This window comes from Vidua chalybeata, chromosome 9 (genome assembly GCF_026979565.1).
Source record: "Vidua chalybeata isolate OUT-0048 chromosome 9, bVidCha1 merged haplotype, whole genome shotgun sequence".
NCBI lineage: Eukaryota > Metazoa > Chordata > Aves > Passeriformes > Viduidae > Vidua > Vidua chalybeata.
Genome location: NC_071538.1, coordinates 27,296,734 through 27,311,140, shown reverse-complemented (window position 1 = coordinate 27,311,140; position 14,407 = coordinate 27,296,734). Strand labels below are relative to the sequence as shown.

At 38.9% G+C, this 14,407-nt stretch overlaps 1 protein-coding gene across 2 annotated transcripts in view; it reads right to left on the bottom strand.

The window, feature by feature from the left end:
• Positions 1-14,407, bottom strand: part of ASPM (assembly factor for spindle microtubules) — a 29,021-nt gene that overhangs the window by 9,497 nt on the left and 5,117 nt on the right. For both annotated transcript variants that reach the window (XM_053949961.1, XM_053949962.1), the window contains exons 4-18: positions 14,190-14,291; positions 13,313-13,459; positions 12,461-12,706; positions 12,239-12,306; positions 11,553-11,694; positions 11,345-11,475; positions 10,924-11,099; positions 10,678-10,823; positions 10,514-10,599; positions 8,927-9,142; positions 7,858-8,068; positions 7,629-7,774; positions 7,398-7,526; positions 6,305-6,499; positions 428-5,053 (exon numbers count right to left, since the gene is read on the bottom strand). In XM_053949961.1, coding sequence (XP_053805936.1) covers positions 428-5,053; positions 6,305-6,499; positions 7,398-7,526; positions 7,629-7,774; positions 7,858-8,068; positions 8,927-9,142; positions 10,514-10,599; positions 10,678-10,823; positions 10,924-11,099; positions 11,345-11,475; positions 11,553-11,694; positions 12,239-12,306; positions 12,461-12,706; positions 13,313-13,459; positions 14,190-14,291 — 6,767 coding nt within the window. The remainder of the gene's footprint in view (positions 1-427; positions 5,054-6,304; positions 6,500-7,397; positions 7,527-7,628; positions 7,775-7,857; positions 8,069-8,926; positions 9,143-10,513; positions 10,600-10,677; positions 10,824-10,923; positions 11,100-11,344; positions 11,476-11,552; positions 11,695-12,238; positions 12,307-12,460; positions 12,707-13,312; positions 13,460-14,189; positions 14,292-14,407) is intronic.

Below are 14,407 nucleotides of genomic sequence, written 5' to 3'. Positions count from 1 at the left end.
TTACATTCCTCTTCAAAATGTCAGTTAGGCACTTTGATTAGTCTAGGGTCAATTAGTAAACCTAGGAAGACTAACATGATTGATTTACTCACACCTTCCTAAATATGAGTCCTTTGGAATGTAGCAATCATGGTTTTTGCCATTTATGTCATTTTATACCCGTTACCAGTGCCCTTCTCATGAAGAGAGCTTTCATTCATATTGCCATCAAAGAAAACATTCATTAAGCCACTAATATTTAGAGGTGAAATTCAGTTGTCTTAAAGAACCTCATTTGTGTGTACTGTGGTAGTAAGCTTTATATATCTGCCCTGTAGTACACTTCAGAAACTGATTCTATTTAAACCGTGGTTTGCAAAAATAGTAAATCTTTAAAACAAATGAAAAACAAAACACCCAAATCCCAGTACTATTCATTTAGAAGTACCTGAATTTTAATTGTGCTTTCTTTCATTTTGAGAAACCTCTTCCTTTCGATGTATCCTCTGACTGTGGCCTGCACAAGGACAATGTTCCTCCGGGTTTCTAAGTAAGCCATTCTCTGCTGCTTCACAGTCAGGTGGGATCGGTAGCGCCGCTGCAGGACAACTGCTGCTCTTTTATAGCTCCTATACTGTGACTTACATTTATGCATTAAGTAATAGGATTGCAATGTAACAGCTGCTGCTCTGAGTTGGATGTATCTTCTACGCTGCAGAGCCATCTGAAGAAAAGACTGAATCTTTCTTGCGGCTCGTAGCTGCCTTGCTGTTTTTCTTGCTTTCATAGCTCGGAAGGCAGACTGAATAACTACTATGGCTTGTCTTTGAGCCAAGTACTGTGCCCTCTGTGCACGAGCCCTGAGACACCATCTGTACCACCTCTGAACAGCAACTGCTGAGCTCCGGAGCAGCGCATAGCGAGTCCGGGCTCTTCGGCATCGGAACACGGACTGGATCATTACTGCTGCTGATTTCTGCGCAAGAAAGCGTCTCCTCTCCACGCACATTCGTAGGAACGACTGAATGCGCCGTGCAGAAACATTGGCTTTATACAACTGCCTGGCTCTTCTACCACGAAAAGCAGCTTGAAGGCAAACGACAGCCTTTCTTATTTCTGCATAATTTCTCATGGCAGCTTCTCTTGCCATTTTGGCTCTGAACCTCTGCTGTGTGACCGTGGCAGCCCAGCACAGCTGTTTGTAACACCTACGTTGTACATACATGCGATAGCTGGACTGTATTACAACTGCTGAAACATGCAGGAGTTTCAGTTCCTGCCGTGCCCTCATGCCCCTGTATGCTGCTTGAATAACAAGAACGGAATTCTTCATTATCAGATACTTCTTGCGTTGGTTCTTTCCTTTCAAATATGATCGGTAGTAGTTCTGTATAAGCATAGCTGCAATTCTCATATTCTGATAGGCCCTTCTATCCCTGTGCATTCTGTAGGCTGCCTGTATTGTCCTGGCAGCTGAATGCATGTGCTTGAGACTCCTCCTCACCCTGACACCTCTATACACAGCCTGGATGTGAATAGCTGCTCTGCGGAGAGAGTGATATTCCAAAGCATGCCGCCTTGCCAGAGCCAAAGCTCGGTACCTTCTCTGAAAGACAAGAGTAGCTGCTTTAAGAGAGAGATATCTCTGACGTTCTCTGAAGGCTTTAAACTTTTTCTGAACCACAGTTGCAGCACGGTGCATTTCTTGCAGTTGTTTTCTCACTCGCATGTCTCGAAAAGCCCTCTGGATACAAGTTGCTGCTTTCTTCAATGAAGTGTAATGCTCTACAGCAATTTTCTTGAGTCTGTGGGCTCTGTACCTCCTCTGTATTAGCTGGGCTGCCCACTGAACTCTTCTGTAATGACAGTACTGCCTATACATTCGGTAGTTTCTCTGTATTGTAAGTGCTGCCTCATGTTGTCTCTTCAGGAAGCATCTCATTTTCATTCCTCTGTAGGCAGCTTGAAGAACTAAAACAGAATTGTACAGTTTTAAGTACTTTTCTCTCTCACGCTTCCCTTCCCTGTAAGCTCGATAACGTTGCTGTATGATTACTGAAGCAAGCCTGAGTGCACGATAAGAAGTGTAAATTTTATGCATCCTTAACATTGCTTGAATAACTGTAGCAGCTTGATGCATTTGCTGCATTTTTTTCCTTACCACAAATCCTCTATAAGCAGACTGTATGATAACAGCAGCATTAAGGAGAGAGAGATATTTTTGACGCTGAATATTTGCTATTTTTGTTGCTCTGTATTTTCTCTGAATTACAACAGCAGCTGACTTAATGGAAAGAAAACGTTTTCTTTCAAGGAAAGTTCTAAACCTTCTTTGAATAATCACAGCTGATACATTCATGGTTCTGAGAAGTCTTCTTGTTTTCATACCACGGAATGCAGCCTGGATGTGCAGTACAGCATTTTTCATAATCATGTATTTGTGAACTTGTGCATCTCTCTCCTTACAAGCACGGAACCACTGCTGAATCTGCCTCGTTGCAAGCAACAATTTTCTGAAATTCCTCTGTTGTTTGTGCATCCGATAATAGGACTGGATTATTGTTGCTGACTGGTGCATAGTTTTTAAGTCTTGTCGGACTTTCATGCCTCTGCAAGCAGCCTGGAGGATAATGACAGACTTCTTTAGTTCCAAATACTTTTTGCGTTGTACTTGACCTAAACAAAATGCTCTGTATTGCCTTTGAATTCTTATTGCTGCCATTCTCATTGACCGGTACTTGATGCTCATGCGATACATCTTAAATGTGGCTTGGATGCAAACAGCTGCTTGGTGCATACACTGAACCTGCCGTCTCACTCTTACACCTCTGTAAATTGCCTGCACTTGGACTGTGACTCTTTTTAAAGACAAATACCTCTGCCTTTGACATTTAGCATGAGTAACTGCACGGTAACGCCTTTGAATGGCTATAGCTGCAGATCTAAGTCTTCCATATTCCTTCTTGACCAAGTAAGATTTGAAGGCAGCTTGTATAGTTGTAGCAGCTTTGTTTAGTTTGTTCAGTTGTCTCCTCACAGTCATCCCACGGTAAGCAGACTGCAAGACTAACGCAGCTGCCTTGGTTTTTAGATAAACTAAACGTTGGGTTTTTTTCATACAGTAGGCTCTGTAGTATTTCTGAATCACCAAAGTGGCTTGTCTTCGTTTCTTGTATTTCAGTTGACTTATGTGCATTCTGTAATAGGATTGAATAATTGTTGCAAGACGATGTTTCTTCTGAATGGCTTTTCTCACAGCTTTCCCCCTCCATAGTGCCTGAAGATGCACTGCAGCATTTCGCAGCTGAACGTATTCTTGCTGTTGTCTCTGGCCTAGAACCATGGCTCTGTAATGCCTTTGGATGGTTAGCACAGCATGCTTCACAAGCCTGAATTTCTTCACAGCCATGAATTTTCTGAAGGTAGACTGTATCTTAGTAGCAGCAATGTGCTGTCTTTGAATCTGCTTTCGCACCCTCCAGCCACGAAAAGCTGCTTGCAAAGAAAGCACTGCTGCTCTTGTCATTAAGAAGTTCAGTCTTTGTCTCTTGCCACCCTTACAATTTCTGTACCACCTCTGAATCACAATGGAGGCCTGAACCATTGCCTTGTGTTTCACTCGTGCAGCATGAGCTCTAAAAGCAGTCTGAATTTTAATAGCAGCTCTGCATTCAAGTTTGAGCTTTTTGCGTGTTTTATAGCCCCTGTAGGCTGCCTGTAAGCACACAGCTGCTTTTCTAACTTGCAAGAACTCCTGCCTGTGACACCGGGTCTTTTTGCAGGCACGATAACGTTGTTGAATGACAATGGCAGCACTATAGATGCTTAAGTACTGTTGCCGGTCCCTTTTCATTCTGTAGCAGGTCTGAAGTAATATTTCAGCCTCCCTCCATCTTTGTATTTGTTTCCTCACAAGATAGCCTCGAACTAGAGCCTGAATTCTTATGCAACTTCTCTTCAATTTCCTATAATCCTCTTTAAACTGAAGAGCGTGTCTCTGAGAACGATACCTTCTCTGGACATAAAGCGCTGCTTCCCTCAGTGCACAGTAACGCTTACGGACTTGCCTCATCTTTGCCAGAGCTTGAATCTTCACTGCGGCATCTCTCAAGTTTTTAAATCTCTTCCGGGCCACATAAGCACGGAAACTGGACTGAATTTTGATCACAGATCTCAGGATACAAGCCTGTCTCCTGGCTTGCATCCCTCTGTAGGCAGACTGGAGAACAATGGCAGCCAGGCGCACCCTCTGGAAAGCAGCAGCTGCTCTTTTAGCGGCCACGTGTGCCCTATACCGGGTTTGAATTACAGAAGCAGCATTTTTAATCTCTTTGTATCTTTTTACTTGTTGGTATTTTCTCACGTGTGACTGCAATGTAGTAACAGATTTTTTTAACTGCAGGAATCTTTGTTTCTCTCGTTTCATTCTCCACAGTGATTGAATAACACAAGCTGCTTTTGCTTGTCTGTACAGCTCTCGTGCCTTCATGCCCCTAAAAGCAGCTTGGAGAACTATCACTGCTGCACGCTTTTGCAAATAATGCTCTCTCTCACCTTTGCCCAGTTTATAAGCTCTGTAATACTGCTGAATTGTCACTATTTTTGCCCTGTGCTCCTGGTAAACACGTCTGGCCAGCTGACACCTGTACCAAGCCTGAATCTTGATAACATTTTGCTTAACACATAGATACTGCTTCAGGTCTCTGTGCATCCTGTACCAAGACTGTATGACAAGGGCAGCCCTCCTTCTCTTAGCCAGTTTTGAAGATTGCCATTTTCGGAAATAACTCTGAATCACCAAAGCTGCTTTAATTTTCTGCTGAATTTTGTATTTTCTCCATCTTCTGAATGCAGACTGAATAGTAAGTGCTGAAGACTTTAGGATTTGGTATCTTTGTCGATCTATTTTTGCCAACTTAGTTGCACGCAGATGTCTCTGAATTGTAACTGTAGCCCAAACAATTTGTTTATATGCAGCAACGGACTTCACCATCCTTATCCTCGCTTGTACAAAAATAACACAGTGTCTTAGCTGTAAGTATCTTCTCCTTGCAAAGTATCTCCTCCAATAAGCCTGCAGGTAAAAAAAAAGTATTTTCTTCATAGTATGTTGAGTTAAGCATGAATGAGGACTGTCATCTTCAGACTTTATACGATTTCTTATTCCTATACTTATCAGAACCACAGAATATTCTGAGTTGGAAGGTGTGATGGCTAACAGCTGCCCTGGAGGCCTCACAGTCATAGATAACCTTAACTAGAACTGGACCAGTCGTGCTGTTAGGGAAAAGAAGTAAGCATCCCTAGGAAAAGGCACTGGGAACCAGGAGATTCAAATTCAAACAAGAGACGCCAGCCAATCCCCGATGAGCACAGACACAGGCAGCCACTGGCCAGTAAGCTGGGTGTAAGCAAATTCAGCCAATTACATCCAACCACACGGGTTTTTGAAAGCCATATAAAAGGGAACCGTACTCAATAAAATTCACTATTGCCGTAGGAACTTTGGTGTGTCGAGTCACATCCATCTCAACTGCGACAGGAAGGGACCCACGAGGATTGAGTCCTAGACTTGACTGAATGGCCCATACCAGGATCAAACCCTGACATATTGGTGCCATGCTCTAACCAACTAAGCTCATCTCTGGCTCTTAACCCCTAGGAAGTCAAATCCAGAAATCTATTTTGAAAAAATAATAAAAAGCAAAAGCTAAATGTTTTTTAAGCATTTTCAATTCTGGGAAAAGCTTCAATTTACCCTGGCAACAGCAGATTCCCTTTTGCACTATCTGATAAATCAGTCATTCTTTAAAATCCATTCTGAAAAGTCTTAGGAGTGAAATATTTATCTTCGGGTAATGGTGGTGAAAGTATCTCAAGAAACTGAATTAACTGCCCAAACTACCATTGCCATGTCTGCCACTCTGAATGTGGCCACTGCAGGTGACATAACACTAGGAGAATAATTAAAAAAAAAAATTTAAAGCTTCTTTAAGCAATGTTCAGCAGCTGCAAAGAAAAAAACTAACACAATCTCATCAGTCCTTACATAAATGCTTAGCACCCTATGTTTTAATGCTTATGGTACTCCAAAATATTCACCAAGAAGGAATAATTGTTAATTTAATAGCACATTACCATCCCTCCCTGGAGGGAAAAACATACTAAACCTCTCAAAAGCAAAGGGAGGAAAAATAATTTTAAAAAATTACATTTAATGAAAGCATTAATTGCTGCAAGCAGCACAACTGGACCTTAGCAAGACTCTTTCTTAGAGGTTTCAAGGGGTTCCCCTGTTGTGTAATCTTGCTTTAGATTGTATTACCTGAATGACTGTGGCAGATTTATTTCTGGCTTCCTCCAGTTTTGCCTTTTTTAGATTGAAGAGAGTCATCCTGGCCAAGTATCCTCTCCAGTGCTTCTGGATGAAAATGGCTGCTTTCTCTTTCCTCAGGATACGCCGGCGAGCCAAGAAGTTCATTGCAGATTTCTGAATTATCCGAGCAGCTCTGTCTCTTTCCTACAAAGAATAAATTTTCACTGAACGTTAGCTATGGAATTTTCACTCAAATTTTTGATTTGAATAATTATCTACATCAGTTTCATAAAATTATACTACATATGCACACATTATAAGGGTAATTAATAAAAATAATGTCTGCAATGTTTAAAGGGTTTTGGTTTTGATTCCTTCTCCACCAGCATCTGTACTATTATTAGTTATTTCAAAAGAGTTGTAAAGGGAGTGTTTTGTCATCATCATTTGTCATCAAAGAGATTTTATGCAGTAAAGAAACTGGACATGAAAAAGCCTTGAAAGAACCTCTGTCCCTTTCTACACCACAGATTCTCAGAATATTTCACTTGAACACTGTTCCAACATCAATATGTAACCCAGCAAGACACAGTGGTGGCATTAATCAACCTTAAGGTGTCATAGTTTTAAAACCTTCACTAAATCTGGTATAACTACCAGAAAATCAAGATACCGAACATCAGAACTATGAAATTCAATTCAAAAGACTGGTGAACCTTAGCTCCTTAACAAAAATAGTAAATCCATGCAAAAGTTTAATTACTCCTCTCGCCTTATAGACATTAATAGGAATTAACTACTCCTTTAGTTTTAAGGAAGCAGTGCAACTATTTTATATTTGAAATATTGGGAGAAGAGTTTAAGGGGTGACACACAAAAAAAGAATAGTAGCTTCTAAACACCTGTAATTACTTCAGAAGTCTAAAAGAGGAGTTTAGTAGATTACACCACCAAGAAGGCCACATATTTTGATGACAGAAATGGCACTCATTAGTTTAAATGCCAATATTAGTCCAACAAATCTGTATTTTCCATTGAATTTATATTCTCTTTTTTTTTTCCTTAATGGAGAAGCTATGAATATTGCACAAGCAAAGAGTACCTGAGAGAGTTTCAGTTCCCTTTTCAGCCTGTACTTCCTCCAAGCAGCCTGAATTAATCGTGCAGCTCGAGTTTCTTGGCGAAGGTCAAGAAGCCGCGAACACAGAAATGAGAGGTAGGTGATAACAACCTACAGAAACACACAACACAGCAGGGTAAGGGCTCTGCAAAAGGGCAGGACATGTTCACACGAGGGCAGAATACATCTATATCAGCTCTAAAGGCATTTTACCTTCTCATCAGGAATTGTATTTGACATGTCTGCATGGTGAATCATTGCTGGTATCCCACCTAGGTCAGAAACTGCAGCATTGATCAGCTGGAAGTTTTGCTTTTCATTGTCCAGGAGTTCCTTGTATAGAACTGAGGGAGTTACAGCTTTGCAAAGATAAAACATTAGTCAAATCAAATTGTGCAAAGAAATAGATTTAACATTAACTTCTGTACATCAAATAACTCACTTTGATCAAATGTTTCTTCCACAACATTTAGAGAAGTGTCAGACTCAGATGAGGAGGAAGAGTTTAGTCCCACTGTAACAGTTCTTGAACATTCTACTGTTTGAGTTGTTCGTTGGCACACAGCTTCCAAAGGCATGTAACAGGGGTGATAGTGATGAATCAAATGACATAATACTCTGCCATCTGAGAAACACACTGTGAAGTTTTCCACCTGTTAAATAAAATACAAATTCCTTGAATTTTTGTACTAGTCAATATACTGGATATAGAATTCTTCTCTTGTACCTTTAAATGTGACCAAGTGCAAATTATTTTTTAACAAAAAAAATTTAAGTAGCTAGTGCTTCCTTTGAACATTTACTGTACAGTGACATACAGCCGTGAGAGCCCAGAAACAAAAGAGGTGTGACTCATTATACAGTGAATCTACAAGGGAAACATTTATGAAACCAATCTTTCTACAGCAGGATCCCAAATAAACTCCTATATATAGCTTTACACTAGGTTTTCAATGCAGAAATAAGTTCTGAATTTGCATCAGTCCTAAGAGCTCTGTTTTACTCTTCAGAAAGACTAGCAGCTGCTACTGTATTCTGACCAGAGTCAGGTCTCTGACCAGGGCTTCCCTTCTTGGAATGAGCAAACATATCCCTTCTAAGCAAACATCTGAGGAGATGAACTGACCTTATCCCAAAAATTAGTTTAGTGTTCATAATTTTTTAAACATTGGAAATTCTATACACAAATATTTTTCAAATAAAGGCTCAGTAAAAGTCCACAAACAATTCCTATTCCAAAATTGTTCAAAAAATGTTCAACTTTTAAAAAGCATTTTTATGCACAAGACTAATTGGAAGGAGAAATTTTTTGCTCAGATTTGTTTAAAAAGAGAGGTGCAGCTAAACTCACAGAACAATGGTTATTTTAAATAAGATTAAACAAAGTCCTGAAGATTACAAATAATTACCATTGACTTCTACTGCATATTTGCTGGTTTGAAGAACTCTGCTCTGTAAAGAATTACAACAGCACAGGGTGTACTTGTGGAAGTGTACACAAAACTATTTACCTTAATATTGTAAAATCTACAAACAGCATTAACCCATGCCATCAGCAGCTTCACATTTTCACTGTAGGTTTGAGATGAGACGTTACTACTGTCTTCCAGTACTCTAAAATAATTTGAAGAAGTCTTGCTAGCACCCAATAGTGCTTTTGTCTTGTGTGTGTTCTTCAAAAACTCAATTTCTTCTTTTAAGTGTTCCACATTCAGAAAAACATCCACCTGTTAGGAAGAAAAAAAAAATGGACATGTCAACAGTCTGACATATCCTGCATTACCGCTGCTGGATACAGAGCTTTAGACACGGCATTTTCAAAGGGAACCTACAATCAACTTCTTAGCAGCACCTGCTGCACAATCAGTAGTGGATAAATCTGGACTTGCCAGCATAGGTGGTGGATAAAAAACCCTAAATCTACTCTTCCCACTACTCTGTGTAAAAGAGTTACTGCATTAGTTTATTAACTAATGGTTAGTTTATAAACCATAGTTTATTAACCAGTGTTGGGAGAAACGGGGAAATTCCCTGTGTAATTTCAATGTGCTCTCCGAGGAAACAATTTCAGAGTCCTGCCTGCAGTTCCTCTTAGCCCATGTACCAATCCTCCTCCTTTAAGGGAATCCAAAAGGACTTGAGCTGCTTGGAAAACAAGCAGCATATCCACAGGGTTTGGATAAAGCCACTACTCACTCAAGTTATTTCTCTAATCAAAAACAATGCAACTGTGACACATGCATTAGAATAACTAACTGAAGGAAGTTAACTACTTAATAGTGTAATGGTATTTAAGAAAGAAAATAATTACATTTGATGTTTATTATATTATCCTATCTTAGTGATATTTCTGTGGCTGAAGTCTTTAATATTCTTGCTTTATATATACCTAATTGCACTTACATTCCAGACTGCTTGGTGGTGAAATTCCACCTCAACTTTTATCTTATTTTGCCTTTCATACATTATGCTCCTTCCAACTGGATTTGTCAGTTGGACACTTATTTTTAAAATACCCTCTGACTCAAGCTAACTCTTAAAACAGTCTTTTACTATTTTATTAAAAAAAATATTTTTACTTCCTCTATTAACTTTTGAAATGTCATTGCAGTAATGCCTAAGAAATCTTCATTTTTATTCCAAGGATATTTCATCGACTGATTCGGATAAAAATAAAAAGTAGAAGAGCTATAGCTTCAGAGATTACTCTATAACTGTCTATCAGTGTAACCTCAAAATGTCCTTTTCTTAAGACATTAAGTTACTAAGAGTCTACCTGCAGTTTGAGATCAACATTATTTCAACTTTTAAGTATCAATTCTGCTACTATGTGGCGTAAACTCAGTTTTTTTCCAAAAACTTGAATGAATGTGTAAGAAAAAGCACAGTTAAAACATTATCCAAGCTGTAGTGTTAGGGAACAATTAGCAGTTTAGTAAAGTTTACATGGAGCTTTGAATATACAAAGAAAATAATCTGTCTAAAATTTGATTAGTAGAAGCTTTCACAGGCATCAAGTATTCCTCAAAGAGTGGTGTTTTCCTTATTATTCCTTTGTTACTAGCAAAACCCAAACAAAATAACCAATTGAACAGTACCTGGAAAGCAAAGACAATTTTCCACAGCAGTGCTAACGTTCGCTCCCTGTGTCTATCCACAATATCCCTGGAGTCAATTGAAGCACCTACCAAATAAAACATGGGATTAAAGTGTGCAGTAGTTGTCTGCTGCAATTAGAATAACCCTGATTTCTAGGCCTTACCAGTTTCATCTTTCAAGTGCACTCCTCGCTCTTTAAGGACATTGAGAACAATTTCCACATTATGCATCTTCTGTAGCCGACTTATTGCAGGAACTCTCAGCTGTTTTGAAAGACTCCAGTTTTTGGTCAGAAGCTCCACTGTTCTCCTAACAAAGGTAAATGCATGGTTTAATGCCTCTGATGAGCCCACATGAAATATTACATAAAAGAAAATAAATATTTCAATAGAATTCTGTATCAACGCACACAAGACGAATGCCACATTGTAAGTCCACAGCCAGGTTTGTTACAGCAAAATCAAATTCATCCAGTGGAGTTTGAACATGACTGACAGGTAGTCCTAAGAACCCCAGATGGCGGGAAAGGTCACCTTCACCACTCAGGAAGTCCCGGGAAAATGCAAGCAAAAGGTCTTTGCTAGCCTAAAATTAAAAAAAAAAGAAAATTTAACACTACAATGTTTGTCAATCAGAATACAATTTTCATCCCTTGTACCTCCCAAATCACATTTCATATTTTCTTGTATAATTCTTAAAATTATGTATTTTTTAAAAATTATTTTTAGCAAGTCACATAGCTTTAACTTTTGTCAGATTAAAAACAATAAAAAATTATACACTGAGTCTTAGGACAACAATGGAGGAAGACATCAAATCCCAGCTCTCACCTTGAACTCTGCATCCTTACAAAAGAGGCAGGGGTCATGGTCAATCATTCTGGACCGTTTGGCACAATCCAGAAAGCAAACCAGCAGCAGCAATTTTTTCAGTGTGAACTTTGACAAAGCTTCTTCATGACCTGAAATGATAGAACTCAATAAGTGGTAATTTAAAAATTAGTTGCTACAAATAAATTATTTTGGAACTAGTTGTTACCTTCCCGGTAAAGGTGGGGCACGACGGGATGTCTGTATTCAGCTGCAATGTCAGGGTTCCACAGCAAGCGATTAAGGATAAATATTGCTAAACCCATAACATCACTATTACTCTCCAAAGCTATCAGTTCTCCATAAATAGTCTAATATGAAAGGAGGGGAAAAAAGCAGAAACAAGTGTTAAAAGTTACCTTAAATACTATGTGATTTTGTGAATAATATACATTATTGTTATACATTATCTCTAAAATAATGAATGGAAATTTGTCCCTAAATATCAAACAGTTTTTGAGTGAGTCCCTGAGAGGTAAAGCCAAAGAAAATTTCGGAAGATCTAATCTCACTTCAAAACACATATGATCATCTACATCTGAGCTCAGGAGCTTCTTTAAGACGACCACATTCTTCTCCAGTTTAGTAAAGTGAAACTGATAGGGAAACACTTTTGTGTTATTGGCCATGGAATTAACTTCCACTATCCTTGATTAAATATTTTACTTCTTAATAAGATAATAACTTTTTTAAAGCAAGTATGTGGTAACAATTTAAAACATATGCATCATGCTATAACTGAATTGAACCTACCTGAATTAGTATGACGGAAAATATAAAGAAACACAAAACAACCTCTACTAAAAAAATTGCTCAATGTGCTTTAAACTTAGATTATAGACTAAGTGAACTTACCTCCAGACCTATACGCAGCCATAAAGGGTTGTAAGATAAAAGCCAATTAAGGACCTTCTGCCTTTCTCCTGCAAGAAAGCATTTTTTAATATTAGATCCAGCAAACATTTCAGATTAATGCAAAAATTTCTATTAACCAATTTCAGATTAAACAAACTCAGTGTGTGAATAACCCTTTTCCTACTTCCAAGAGGAGAGAATTCCAGGTTTTGGCCCTCTTACCTATGTCTTTCCAGAGGTGCCTGTCCCTGCGGACCAGCAGGCGCCTGGTTTCGATCTCCACCTCGAGTTTCTGGATGGCTTTGACCATGCTTTCGGAGGTGAACAGGCGGCAGGCCTCGCGCCGCAGCCGGTTCAGCTTACGGCGAGCTGTGTACGCTTTTAGAGACGCCTCATCCTTCGTGGGTGCCTTAGGAAGGCTCCTTTTGTGATGGTTCTCTTCCCCCAGGATAAGAGCAGCTGCATTTACTGTTTAAACATGCACAAAGAGCAAGCATTTACATCTCAAATAAAGGCAGCTTTGCACACCTCATTTATTTTTTCCCCTCTTTAAGCTGACTTTTTTTATTTTTATTCTGACTGATGATTTATCCTTCAGGAAGCTTGTCAGCTGTTGCACTACACATATGTTGTCAAGTACAAGAATACTAGTCAACTATTAAATATAAGAACACTTATAAGTGAGCAGTACTAGGAATTCAGTTTTAAGATTAATGGTTCCATCTTCAGTTTTTTCAAGTGAAGCTAAAGATAGTGCAAAAAGTAGGTTATCCTTTTAGTAAAGAGCCAGCTATAATATTTTCCAGCAGGTGGGGATTCCCCCACTCACCACCCACTGAGGAGTACCACAGCCACACATTCCAGTGCATTCTTGGTGCAGAGCACCCTCCCCACGCAGGGGGTGTGGTGTGCTGTGCTTGCCATGAGCTAGTGAGCCATCCACACTTACCAGAAGGGGGAAAATATGACAACATGACTCTGAAAAGGTTTAGTGTTAAATGAGTACTACTACTTGATAGTGTTAATAAGGTATATTACATAAAGCTTAAGAAAATGAGAAGACAAAATGATTACCTTGTGAGGTATTTGTTTTTACATTGAAGTCATCGGGGGTAAGTACAAAATTTAACCACCAGGTGAAACCTCGTTGCTGCTTCTCCTTCCAACGTTCATCATAAAACATGTTTTTAGCAGCAAAAGGCAGCGGGTGCCTAGGGATGACTTTAAAAAAAAAGCAAATCAACAAAAAACTTAAGTCTTTGCAGTTCTTGAAATGTTGATAACCAATATGCATTTCATTCTGGAAAACATTAATGTTTGACACTCCATTTAGCACTATAGCCAAAAAAGTAGGTTGTTAAAATCTTCAGTGACTTGTGGATCAGGGACTATTAATTAAATTTCAGCCACAAAACATGGCTTGTTGTTACAGCCCTAGAACCAAGACAAGATATCTAGAATCCTAGAAGCAATGGAGTAAACTCAAACTGAACTGGATTACATTCATGAAGAACCCTTTTATAAATGCATTTTTCTGATTAGATCAACTTACTATTTTTAATTCTGCAAAATTTTTATCTTGTTGGGAAGAAATTTTCTCTTCTGAGATATTCTGTTGTTGCTTTAAAATGTTATCAGATCTGGAAGAGGCATTTAACTGATAGCCATCACTAAGCTGGGAGCAGAACTGTGATATAGATTCTACACTTACAGGCCAATCTGGATAAAAGTAACATTTACTTTTAGCTGACCATGTGTTGCAACCAATTTTCTTATAAGTAATCAAAACAGATCACAAAAGGTTGCATATATTGTTCTACTAGGTATTGATTCATTTCAGGTACTATCTTCTATTTCCTCTCAGCTCTAACCAGTTAGATCTTACCTGACACCAGCAGTACAATTGTGATATTCTGTTCAGTGTTCTACCAAACACCAGGAATCTGCCTACCTGTTTTCAGTGGTTTCACAAATGTCAGGTGTGACTGGGCCAATCCAGGGACAGGTTTACTAATTCTCTTGGTAGCTTTAGATGCCTTCTGAAGTGAAGAACCTACAAGCATTCACACACAATTATCAACTGCAAATACGTCAGTGAAAGTAAACGTATTAAAGTTCCCATCACTTCTAAAGTACAGAACTAGAGTAATTCTCCATGAATCATTCAAA